Here is an 11,541-nt window from a genome sequence, read left to right on the forward strand (position 1 = left end):
AAACATGGGGACGGGCTGGGGCGAGCCTCCTGAAGATAAGACTGGTGCTGGGGGGGTCTCGGCAAGGTGCTGGGGCGATCGTGCCTTTCCCGACACGCTGGGAGAGGAGCGCACACAAACACACCCCGGCTGCAGCAATCCTGCCCTGCCCGCCTCCCAAGGCACTAAATCAGGCGGTGTTGCAATCCCCGCTGGGCCACAGATACCCTGCGAGGGGACCTGGGGAGATGCAGCGAGCCGGGGCGGGGAACAGCGGCGAGATATTTCATTATCACACCTAATGTGGCTGCAGCAGCGTAACCCCCGCAGAGCAGAGCACGTAAGGGCGGCTCGTGCGGGAGCCTCCGTGCTGTCCCCATGCTGGAGAGTTTCCCCCTTCCCTGCAGAGGGACACGGGTCCTGCCCCTTCCCCAGCCCGGTGCTCCCACCAGAAAGAAGTCCTGACTGGGCTGAGAGCGTGCTGCCTCACCTCCGGATCAGGGCTGGCGAGATCCAGGCGCTGGAGAGGATCCTGCCCGCTCCCGATTGCCACACTCTTACTAAGATAATGACAAGAGGAAAAGAGTTGACGAATGTTTTGGGTGGGGACAGGTGATTCCAGGGGTAAATATGCATTGCCCGGTTAGGCAAGGAGGAGGTGGGGAGGACGTGATAGCTGCCTGCAAATGTTTGAGGAAGGCAAATCCCCCAGCCAGGGGTGGGGTTTGCTAAGGGTGATGCAAAAATAAATAGGATTAAATTAAGGCGAGGGACAAATACAGTCAGATTGTTGTTGCAGCAGCCCCCCAGACCCTCCCTGAGGTTGGACTGGGGTAGATCACCGTGCTGGTTGTGAGCAGCAGGCACGAGGACAGCTGGCCTCCGCCTGCCGCAGCCAGCGGGGAGATTTCTCTGTCCCCAGCGTGGGGAACCGAAAGTTTCTCCTCGCACCCATTTCACCCTTGTGGTCAACCAAAACGGGGCCCCTCGCAGCCCTGCGGCTTGAGTGAGAACTGTTCTAGGTCACCATCATCCGCGACGCCCTCCTTTCCTCTTCTCGCCCCGGAGGGGGATCGGCACAGCCCCGGCCCCGTAGGTACAGCCGCCAAGCCTGGGGCAGCCTCCCGGCGTGCCCTGCCTGATACATCCCCGCATCAGCGCTGCTATTTCAGTCAGCCCAGGAATTTTGCAGCCTTTCAAGTCTTTGGAGGATTTCTTCAAAGATGAACCGCGCTGCTGCGAACACGCCTGTGCTGGGGCTGAATGGGAGCCCCAGTCTGATCTCTTTGAAGCCTCTTGTCCCGAGGGCGGCAGGACCGAGCCGGCTGGGACCTAATAGCACCCCGTCACCTCTGGCTCCTGATTCAGCGGGGCCGGGGCAGCAGGCAGGACACCCGGTAATGCAGGCTTACTTGTGAAGGTAGGCTGAGCCCCGATCTTCTGGCTCGGGCTCACCCCGCAGCAGATAATGTTTAAATCGTTTAAGCACTGGGGCAGAGGAGTCCGTCCCACCGCTTCCTGGGAAGAAGAGATGTGTTACTGGCATGGGAAAATTTTCCCTTTTCCAGTAATTAGGTGTAATAACATCTTGCACGTCCCCTTTCATCCTGCAGCGCTGTCGATGCCTTATCCAGACGAGACGCCCAGAACACCACCGGAACAGAGCAAGACAACTTGTTTACAGGAGAGGCGAAGGCTCCCCAGCAGCGGAGGGCAGGAGGAAGAGGAGCTGCCGTCCGCAGGCCCAGCATTGTTCTCAGGCAGCATAACAAGGCGCTTCCGCCACCCCTTCCTATGGGAATCCCGACAGGTTGTCGTCTTCCCCCTGCGAGAGGGGAAGCGTGGCACCAGGGGAGGGGAATCGGCTCGTTTATCAGGCGCCTGCGTGGAGCAGGAGGGGGGAAGTTGGGGCTACCTGACCTTTTCATCCCTAATTCTGAGACGCCGGGCAAGAAGGTGAGATTTCACCCGTGTCCGCTGCCCTGACGCTTCCTCGAGCGGCCCCTGGCAGCTCCGGGTGCTCTGCGTGGCACCGAGGCAGAGGACAGCGAGGTACCTGCGTCCTGCCCGGGCCCTCCCGTCCCTGCCCACCCGCCTGCTGCTAGCCTTTGAAACCCGACCTGGCTGCATCCCCCTGTGCCCTTGGACCCTCAAATTCCTGTCACATCTTTTCCCCGACTGTGCAAACGCCTGAAGCGTGCGGAGCAGTCCCCTGCCCTCCCAGCCCTGCGATGACCTGTCACTATTTACTGTCTGTTCCTCTTCCTCCCTCCACCCGTAGTGCTTTCCCACCAGCCTTCATCCCTCCAGCTGCCCCTCTGTGGCAGGAGCAGCAAACCCTGAGACTCCTCCTGAGGACTGGGAAACGAGGGGAAGACCCAAGACAGGAATTTCCTTTCTCTTAAAGAAATCGTCCGGGAATCTGCTGATTTGAGGGCTTGGGAGACGAGGGAAAGGCCGTGCCTTGTCCCCTCCTGTCAACACAGAGCAAGCCTGGCTAACCAGCACGTCCTTAGGCTATGTCCAGGCAGAAAGACCCGACCTTCTCCTACCCTGTAAGTCTCATAGGGAGATAAACCCCGCTGGACACTCATCCACTGAGTCACCCACCAAGGACAGGCTCTCAAGGAGAGCCTCTGAGAGGGCAGAGGCCCTACAGCGCCCACCCAGCACAGCAAGGACCTGGCCGGGGCACACTGCCGTGTTCTCCTGGGCCTTGTTCCTGTGGGTCTCCCTCCACAGAGAGCGAGGGTTAATAATGAAGGAGGGTGCAGGTACAGACCTGGACCTCATCCCCGTCTGGCTTTGGGTATATCTGGGGTGCCGGCCCGCTGCCAGGAGCAGGGTCACTCCTGTACCGGGTACAGCCCCAGGAGCTGATTGCTGGACACCTAAAGGCAGGTGGGAAGAACGCCCAGTTTGCTGGCACGGTGATGAGAGGTACAGCCACATATGTCACTCACATATTAGTAGCTGGCACATTCTGGCAGCAAATGTGGACGCCGGTATATAAAGAGAGGGGTCGTTGGGACAAAAGGGTGTCGGTGCTTTTTCCAGCGGTACAATTATTTGGCTTTGAGCACCAGTAAAAGTTACACTAATAAAAGGCCTCTTTTGTGTGCAGACTATCTACAACAGGAGTGTTTGCTGGTATTGCCAGGTCGTATATCAGAAACTTTTTAAGGGCAGACAAGGCCATGGGAGAGGAGGGAGAGGCAGCACCAGGGGCTGTGGCTGAGGAGCGTGACCGGGATTAGCATTTTTTGCCTCTGCGCAATACTAAAAACGCCTCAAAGCGAAGGGCCTGTCGCCTGTGCCAGGCCCGGGGCTTTGTGTCACCGCCTGAAGGCGGCTCTGCCAGGACAGAGCGCCCTCAGAGGCACGGGGCTGGGGACAATGAGCGGGGGGGCCTGGAGGCAGCCCCTCGGCCAGGAGGACCACCACCACCAGCGGACCCCAGAGGCAGAGGGCTGCCTGTGCCATGTTCCACACGAAAAACTCTTTTTGTAGGCCGGGGCAGTTCACAAAACAAGAGCGGACTCTGCCCTTTAACGCTTTGCTTTCCCCTTCCCGGGCCAGCACCAGCAGGAGGATGCAGAGGAGCTGCTTTGCACGGCCTGTAACTAACACCCTTGGAGCCGAGGGGCTTTGTCCCTCCTGTGTCACCTGCAGCCTGATCTCGGTCAGCTCGTGTCCCCCAGAGCCTCCCAAGCCCCCGTGTTGTCTGCCAGGAGCACAGGACGTGTTTTCACTCCTCCTCCAAGCACGCGGCCGTAGCTCCCAGCTTTCTGCCCCTCCTGCAGGCAGAGCAGCAGCTGGTAGCCAAGATTGCATCCTAGGACAGGGACAGACCCGGGTCACCCACCCTTTGATCACCCCTGCTCCTGGGATGTCCTCCGGAGTGGGAAGAGGGTGGGAAGCTGAGCGACACAAGGAAGGGAAGGGAAGAGCCCAGCCTCGCGTGGAATCCTCCTGAGGGTGGACGAGCACATGCTGCGCCACCAAAGGCTCAGGCTGCTCCAGTTCTTGGGATTTTTGCCTCACCTGCTCGCCAGCCGCCCGGTCACAAGGGGAAGTCCTCTGATATCAGCGCCTTGGAATTTTTTAATTTAGCTTTGCCCTGGCTCCGTTGCTTTCCCTTGCTTTCTCCACCCTGGTCAGCTCACCCAGCTGAAAAGCAATTTGCGGTGTTAACGTCCCACCTGCAGGCTCCCTGTCAGAGCTCCTGCTTTACAAGGCAGGTTTGGGGTCTTTCCCGCAGCTCCGCTGAATAAATTCCCCCTCTCACTACTCTGCGGCACCAGCATGGTCCAGGCATGGCATAAAACATCACGAAGCGGCGGGGAAGGCTGGACCCCTGGTTATATTCTGAAACCCACACAAAGGGATGCCCCTAAATCAATAACTGCACCCATCTGCTCCCAGTGAATTCAAGCTTTCTGATGTACAGCTTCGACTATTGTAATTCCAGAAGACTGCAAAGGGTGGGGGAGTAAAGTTCTCTTTTTTTTTTTTTTTTTGTGTCTATTTTTATGAGCATATGATAGCACTTTGATATGAAATTACGCGTTTTGCTGTTTCCCCTGGTATTTAGAGCTGGACTCAAAGCCACTCGAGGTCAGTGGAAAGACTGCCTCTAACCTCAGCAGCCTCTGGCCTAGACCTATAATCAGTCACTTTCCTCCTTGGTTTGTGCCAGCTCTGCACACAGCAAAAACTGAGAAAAACACCCTCACATGTTGAAATGCATTAAAATCCATCTGTAAAGCCACAGGAAATATCAGGGGATGGCACCGCGTTTAACTAGCTACAGAAAACTTTGTAGATTTAAAATCTATAGCGTCACTTAGACTCCTATTCTTCCGCAGCTCTTGAAATTTCCACCCACTTCGGTTGTTTGTAGGAACAGCTAGTATCTCCAGGCAATTGGGCTGGGATTATTATAATTGTTGTTCATGTGTGTGGAGTGACTGACGCAGATGTTTTCACAATGGATGCTTTATAAAGCGACAAAACGCAGTTCAGACTCTCCTAAGTAGGCAGCATCGCTTGCACGAAGGCCAGTTTCCAAAATACCCGCTATCAATCCTCCCCTTTCTGCCTGGTGTTTATGTGTACGGCTGTCTTCCCGAGGGGCGTCAGTAAGCCCTGAAAGCGCCGTTTCTCACATGCAAGGCCACAGAGGGCCTTGGGAGTCCAAAACAAGGCCCGGAGCAGGGCTTTGACACTGCTGAACTCAAGTGCCACCACGCCAGGAAAGCCTTCTTTGCAGACAGCATGCACTCTGCTTGTTTCTCTCTTGCTTGTGTGTTCAAACCCCGTAATGATTGTGACCGCAAGCAGCACGGAGCTTTTCCCAAATTCTAGCTGGGCTGTCTTGCACGGCCTGGTCATGGTGTGTGACCGGGATGGGGCAGGCAAGTGATCTCTGGTGCCTTCACGTGTCGTGGCCCTGCGAGGTGGTGGCTGGGAGGAGCTCAGCCCTCAGGTCTGCCACCTTAGGTGTGCCGAAATCTGAGGGCTGGGTCCGGCAAAACCCTAACGGAGATGGGGTTTTGCAAAAAAAACAACACGTTTGCCTCCAGACTCCCATCCAACACAGCTCGGCGAGCCTGGGAAACTACGAGGGGCTGAATTTGAACAGGAGCCTCTTGGTGCAAGGCCAGGGTGGCCGCTGTGGGGCACAGACATGGCGAGGGGCATCCCGGCGGGCGCAACACCCTCCCCTCCCCTCAGCCCCTTCCCTCAGCGCCCTTCCCGCCAAACCCCCCGCCGCGCCGCCATTGGCTGGCGGGCCGGACCAATGGCGGGGCCGTTGCTGGGCAGGGTAGGGCCGGGCGTGGCGCGGGCGCACGTGGCGCGGGGTCGAGGCGCGCGCGCGCGGGAACCGCAGCAGCCGCCGGGCGCGGGCGCGCCCCGTCCGTGCGTCCGGGTCCTGTCCGTGTGTCCCGGCCGCGTGTCCCCATCCTGCGGCTCCCGGCACCCGCATGGGCAGGTACGCGGCGGTACCGGCCCTTCTGCGCCACCGGGCCCGTGGCCGCGCCCCGCACCCGGCGCTTCGTGGCCGTGGGGCAGGCTGCGGGCCCCAAAACCGCCCGGTTTTGCCTCGGAATCGGCGCGGCCGGTGCCCCCTGGCGGCCGGTGCCGTGTTTGGGGCTGGGAGGGAGGCCTTGGAGGTCGGTGTGGCCGTCGCGGGAATCTGCAGAGCGTAAAAACGTGCGCAATGGAGTCGCATGCACGCGTGCTGCGGGATGTACCTGCGCCCATGGGGGCTGCAGGAGGCGGGGTGCTGAGCCCCGGGTCCCCAGCGCCGTGTTTGTCTCCCCAGGGATGTCCCCGGGCTCGCCGTCGTCGGCCGCCCCGCGGCTGCTGTACCGCAGCACCCGCCTGCTCCATGCGGCCTTCCTGCAGCTGCACCAGCAGCAGCAGCGGGAGGACGTCTTCTGCGACGTGGTGCTGCGGGCGGAAGGTGAGCGGGCGGCCGAGCACCGAGGGCTGGGGGCGTCCAGGGTGGCCGGGGGGCGAGGAAAGGGCTGGGTGCAGCTGCACCCCCCTTGCGGGGCTGGCAGGAGCGAGGGGTCCCGCTGAACTCCCGTGGAGCTTCGGGGGGGGGGGGGGGGGTTGGGGAGGGCAGCACCCCCGTGGGGCCTGACGGTCGCGTGTTGTTCTGCAGGAGAGGCGGTGGCAGCCCACTGCTGCGTCCTCTCGGTGTGCAGCCCCTTCTTCATGGAGCAGCTGGCCCGGGAGCTGCCCCCCAAGGGGCGCAGGGTGGTGCTGGAGCTGCAGGGGCTGAAGATCGGGGCGCTGCGCAAGCTGGTGCACTTCCTCTACACCGCCGAGCTGGAGGCGTCCTCGGAGGAGGCGCAGGAGGTGCTGGCGGCCGCCCGGCAGCTCCGCGTGGCCGAGCTCGAGTCGCTGCAGCTGCAGGGGGGCTGCCTGGTGCACCCTGGGCCCCGCTGGAGGCTCGACCGCAGCTGCCTGCGCGCCCCCCAGCCCGGCTCCCCGAGGCTCTGCCCCATAGCGGGCAGCAGGGCTGAGCCTGGGCATGCTGGCAGCCCCCCCAAGGGTGCCCCGCGCCCCAGACCTCCTGTGGGGCGGCTGAAACTGAGGAAGGTGGAGGGTGGGGAGCGCTGGGAGGTGGTGCAGGAGGGGCAGCCCTCTTTGGTGCAGGCCCACAAGGGGATGGCGGTGGGTGCTGGAGGGGTGTCGGAGCCATGGCCCCCACCGGCAGCCTGCGGGAAGCAGCCCCCGGTGCCCCCCAGGCCCCAGCAGGGCTGCAGGCTGGAGGAGCCGCAGGGGAACAGCCTCGGGGAGGACGAGGAGGTGGACGTGGGGGTGGCGGAGCCATGCCTGCCCCCCGGTGCTGTCTGCGCCTGGCCCAGCCTCTCATCCGAGTCCGAGGGGGAGGTAGATGTCCTGGGCTAGGGTCCCGGGAGCCCCCTGCCCCGCACCCAGGCGACAGGCCACCCCTGCAGGGCCACGGAGACCACGTGTTGTTGAGAAAATAAAGTTCTGGAGCCAACAGCCTCGTGTCGTGGAGCTGCAGCGCTTTATTGGGGAACTGAACGAGGGGTTGGGGGGCTGCAGGGGGGAGCGGGGAGCTGGGGGCTCAGCACTGGCTGCCCACGGGGGAGCTGCGGCATCGGAGACGGGACTGGGGGGGCAGGCGCCCCCTCACTTCGTCACGCCCCTTCATGGGTGCTCGCTCCGCGGGTGCTGATCCCAGCTGGGCCGGGGGGAGAGGGCGGTCGGCGTGCGGTGGTCCTGGTCCCGTTGCTGGGGTCTCTCCTCACCTTGGCGCCTCCTCTAGGCCAGGCTGCTCTTCAGGGCCTCCACCATGGCAGCGGGGTCGGGGAACTTCAGCTTGCGGGGCGGCCCCTTCCCGATGCCGCTCCACAGCTCCACGGCTGGGGGGGGAGGACACGGGGAAGGGTCAGGGCTGCCGGGGGGAGCCCTCACCCCGACCCCCCACTGGCTGCGGGTACTCACTGCTGCCGTCCTCCTTCACCAGGGACACCTCGAAGCTGTTCCTGCGGGGCTTCTCGGGGTTGATGTCCACGGCCAGGTTGGCCACGGCCTCACGCAGGGCCTCGCTCACCGCTGCGGCATTGCGCCCGAACACCCGTCAGCTCTTGCTGGGGGGGGGGAGGAAGGACGGGGTCACTGCTCCTGGTCCCATCCCAGTCCGGACCCCAGCCCAATCCCAGCCTTGCTCTTGGTCCCATCCCAGTCGCACTCCCAGCTCTATCCTGGCCCCAGTCCGGTCCCACTCCCAGTCCCACCCCTGACCCTGGTCCCAGTGCCATCCCGGCCCCATCCCACTGCCATCCTGGTCCCACTCCCAGCCCTATCCCATCCCCACTCCAGTCCCGCTCCCAGCCCCGGCTCCATCCCATCCCGGTCCCGTTCCCGTTCCCATCCCCGTTCCCATCCCCGTTCCCATCCCCGTCCCCACCAGTGCTCGATGACGACCCTCGCCCCGCCGCCCCCGGGCCCGCCCTCGGCCCGTGCCCGCAGCCGCTCGGGGCCCTCTCCGCCCTGCCCGGCCGCCGCCGGGGCGCGCCGCTTCCTGCCGCGGGGCGCCATGCGGGGAGCGCGGCGGGAGCGCGGGCCGCGAGGGGGCGGGGCCGCGACGGACCCAACCACCGCGGGGGGACGGGGGAGGGGAGCAGAGCAGCGCCGCGCCGCGCTCCGCCCGCCCCCCCTCCCCCCCCCGCGGGGCGCGCAATGGTTCCGCCCGCGCCCTCCTGCCGGCGCGGGAAACGGCGGCACGCGGAGAACCAATCGGGGCGCGCCCCCTCGAGAAGACCACGCCCCCTCCCCAGGCCCCGCCCCCCCACCCCGTGACCACGCCCCCTCCCCAAGCCCCGCCCCCGGCGCAGGGAGGCAGGCGGCCGCCACCGGAGCTTTATTGCCCGCTGCGGACACGCGGGACCGGCGCCGGGACCCGGCCCCCAGCCCCACCGCGGCGGGCACGGGGAGCCCAGAGCCCGCCGGGAGCTGCCGACAGCGCTGCGCGGTCCCCGGGCGTGGGGACGGGGGGGTGACGGCGGGGTGCCGGCGGGTGAGCGGGGTGCGGGTGGCTTCTACTTGTCCTTCTTGGTCTCCCCGTTGGCCAGCCCCGCGGCCGCCTGCCCCTCGGGAGCCTCCTCGGCGCCGTCGTCCCGCGGCTTGGCCTGCTTCTTGGCCTTCTGGTAGAGCTCGTTGAGGTTGAACTCGCGGATCACGTTCTCCTGCAGGCGGGGAGCGGGGTCAGGGGCAGCGGGGACATCCCACCGCGTGCTGGGAGCCGCACGGGTAACACCCGGGGGGGACAGCGGAGGGGGCCGGCGCACCCCCTCCGTCCTCACCCACCTCCGAGAAGGTCCAGGACACGGCCCGGCCCTTCTTGTCGATCTGCGGGCGGCGCATGACTTCTGTCCCACCCTGGAAGAGGATGAGGGTGGGCAGCTGCTTGGTGAGGGGCGAGGTGCTGACCTTGTACCTGCAGGAGGACGGGAAGGGAGGGACGGTGACACCCGGGAGGCCTGGGGGGCTCCCAGGGGCTCCCCGGCGCCGTCCTAGGCTGGGGGAGCCAGCCGTGTCCCTGCAGACCTGGTGCTGACGTCTGTGTACCGGCCGACGTCGACCTTCCCGAAGTGCAGCCCCGAGCAGTTGTACCTGGGCAGGGGGGGCAGAAAATTACCCCAAGCGCCGTGACCCCACACCACACGGCTCGCCGAGGCCCCCGCCGGGCACCACTCACTTGAGAGAGAGGTCGGCGAAGATGGGGGCGAAGGACTGGCACTCGCTGGACCAGTTGGCGAAGAACTCGACGATCCAGGTCACCCGCTTGTCCCGCTCCAGCTCCTCCTGCCGCGGGGCCACGGGGCTCGGCGGGGGCCGGCAGGCAGAGCCCCCCGGCCCCCCGTGCCAGCCCGGCGCAGGGAGGAGATACTCACGTCTATGGTCTTGTCGCTGAAATACTTGATGTACTCGGGGCCCATGTAGAGCGGCGGCTTGCACGTCATCAGGAAGACTGCAACGACAGCGAGCCTCAGCCCGCTGCCCACCTGGGGACGGGCTTCTGCCCCCACCGCACCCCATTCCCGCTCCTGAAGCACCCCAAAAGGCTCAGTGTGGAGGAAAGTTCCTCCTGCCCCAGCGCCCCAAGCCCACAGAAACCTCTTGCACCTTCAGCAACGGACACCGCAGGTCAACGGCCCACGGCAGAGCGCTCCAGCCCCCTCCCAGGCAGCTGGCACGCCACCTGCTCGGGGCAGGCAAAGCCACACCAAGGGGCGCTGCGGCAGCCCCCGGCACCTCGGGGTCCCCTCCCTGCATCCTTGCGGCTCTCACCTATGCAGAGCGTGAGGTAGAGCAGCCCCATGCGGATGTCAAGACGGAAGAAGAGGATGGCGTTGGCCACTTTGCTGAACATGAAGATGTTCCCGATGTGCTGCTCCACCGTGACTGGAAAAGGGGCTGAAGGTTAGGAGACAGGGCCAGGCACCCCTCAGCCCCTGCCCCAGGTCCCTTTCCCTCTGCTCCTCCAGCCCCACGCAGCTCCCCAGGGCCGCACCACCAGCAGCCCCCACCCCGCGGCCCCAGCCCCGACTCACTGGAGCGTCGGTTCTTCATCATCACGATGGCGCTGAGGAACATGAGGATCTCCACCTCCCGCTGCACACAAGAGACGGGCCATGAGCAGCGGGCACGCCGCGGCCGCCTGCAGGGCCCGGGAGCAGCCAACAGCACCGCCGGCACTGCATCGCCCTCCCCGAGGTGGGGGGGCTGCTGGCACGAGGCCGAGCTGCTGCACCACAGCCCGCTGGCCCCAAATCCCTGTGCCTCCTCCCCTTCCCCATAACCGGGAGGGGCTGTGGGTGCCCCATCCCTGGGGGCGTTCGAAGCCAGGCTGGATGGGGCTGGGGGCAGCCCGGGCTGCTGGGAGGTGCCCCTGCCATGGCGGGGGGGTGGAGCTGGGGGGGGCTTTGAGGCCCCTTCCAGAGGGGTTGGGAGTTAAGGTCCTTCCAACCTGAGCCGCTGTGTGACTGACTGGCCGCAAGGACACGGGGCCTTGCCGACAACCTTCACTGATGCCCGGGAAGCCCTTCAGCAGCGGGAGGCGGCGCCGGGAGGGCAGTGCCAGGAGCTGCCGGGCCTCAGCCGTCCTGAGGGGGTGGCGACGGGCCCTGGGGGGGCTGACAGGGCCCTGGGGGGGGGCTGAGGGGCCCTGGGGGGGGGCTGAGGGGCCCTGGGGGGGGGCTGAGGGGCCCTGGGGGGGGGGCTGACGGGCCCGAGGCTCTCACCCAGTCGAAGTCGCAGGGGTTGCCGTCCTCCCGCTGCGAGGGCAGCCCGCGGCAGAGCGGCGGCAGCTTGCGGACGAGCAGGAAGGCGGTGGCGAGCAGCGCGGACAGCGGGTAGTACGGGCGCGCCAGCCAGCGGCACAGCCCCGGCACCGAGTACAGCAGCGCCAGCAGCGGCGCCACCACCGCCATCTTGCTGCCCTCCTCCTCCTCCTCCTTCACCGCCCGCCTCGCTACGATTGGGCGGCCCGCTTGCCTGTCAAAGCGGGGCGGG

The 11,541-nt window shown here is 65.0% G+C and overlaps 3 protein-coding genes across 4 annotated transcripts; 1 reads left to right on the forward strand and 2 right to left on the reverse strand.

Annotated features, from left to right (window-relative positions):
* The first annotated feature begins 5,817 nt into the window (after positions 1-5,817).
* Positions 5,818-7,505, forward strand: BTBD18 (BTB domain containing 18). 2 transcript variants are annotated; one of them, XM_083840392.1, is made up of 3 exons: positions 5,818-5,974; positions 6,308-6,448; positions 6,653-7,505. In XM_083840392.1, exons 2-3 carry the CDS (start codon positions 6,310-6,312, stop codon positions 7,402-7,404), a joined length of 891 nt encoding a protein of 296 aa, XP_083696518.1. In that variant the 5' UTR covers positions 5,818-5,974; positions 6,308-6,309; the 3' UTR covers positions 7,405-7,505. The 2 variants fall into 2 exon arrangements, with proteins under 2 accessions (XP_083696518.1, XP_083696519.1); XM_083840393.1 differs by lacking the exon at positions 5,818-5,974 and adding an exon at positions 6,010-6,195.
* A 280-nt stretch (positions 7,506-7,785) lies between these two features.
* On the reverse strand, positions 7,786-8,565 carry SELENOH (selenoprotein H; the record flags this gene model as incomplete). Its single annotated transcript, XM_083840258.1, has 3 exons — positions 7,786-7,886; positions 7,969-8,079; positions 8,478-8,565. 3 exons carry the CDS (start codon positions 8,563-8,565, stop codon positions 7,786-7,788), a joined length of 300 nt encoding a protein of 99 aa, XP_083696384.1.
* A 307-nt stretch (positions 8,566-8,872) lies between these two features.
* On the reverse strand, positions 8,873-11,519 carry TMX2 (thioredoxin related transmembrane protein 2). The gene is made up of 8 exons (XM_083840391.1): positions 11,271-11,519; positions 10,581-10,641; positions 10,318-10,431; positions 9,921-9,997; positions 9,725-9,831; positions 9,574-9,639; positions 9,334-9,463; positions 8,873-9,212 (listed from the first exon to the last, which is right to left on the reverse strand). Exons 1-8 carry the CDS (start codon positions 11,457-11,459, stop codon positions 9,066-9,068), a joined length of 891 nt encoding a protein of 296 aa, XP_083696517.1. The 5' UTR covers positions 11,460-11,519; the 3' UTR covers positions 8,873-9,065.
* Positions 11,520-11,541: the final 22 nt, after the last annotated feature.

The sequence above is a fragment of the Anser anser genome, assembly GCF_964211835.1.
Source record: "Anser anser genome assembly, chromosome: 5".
In the NCBI taxonomy this organism is placed as follows: Eukaryota; Metazoa; Chordata; class Aves; order Anseriformes; family Anatidae; genus Anser; species Anser anser.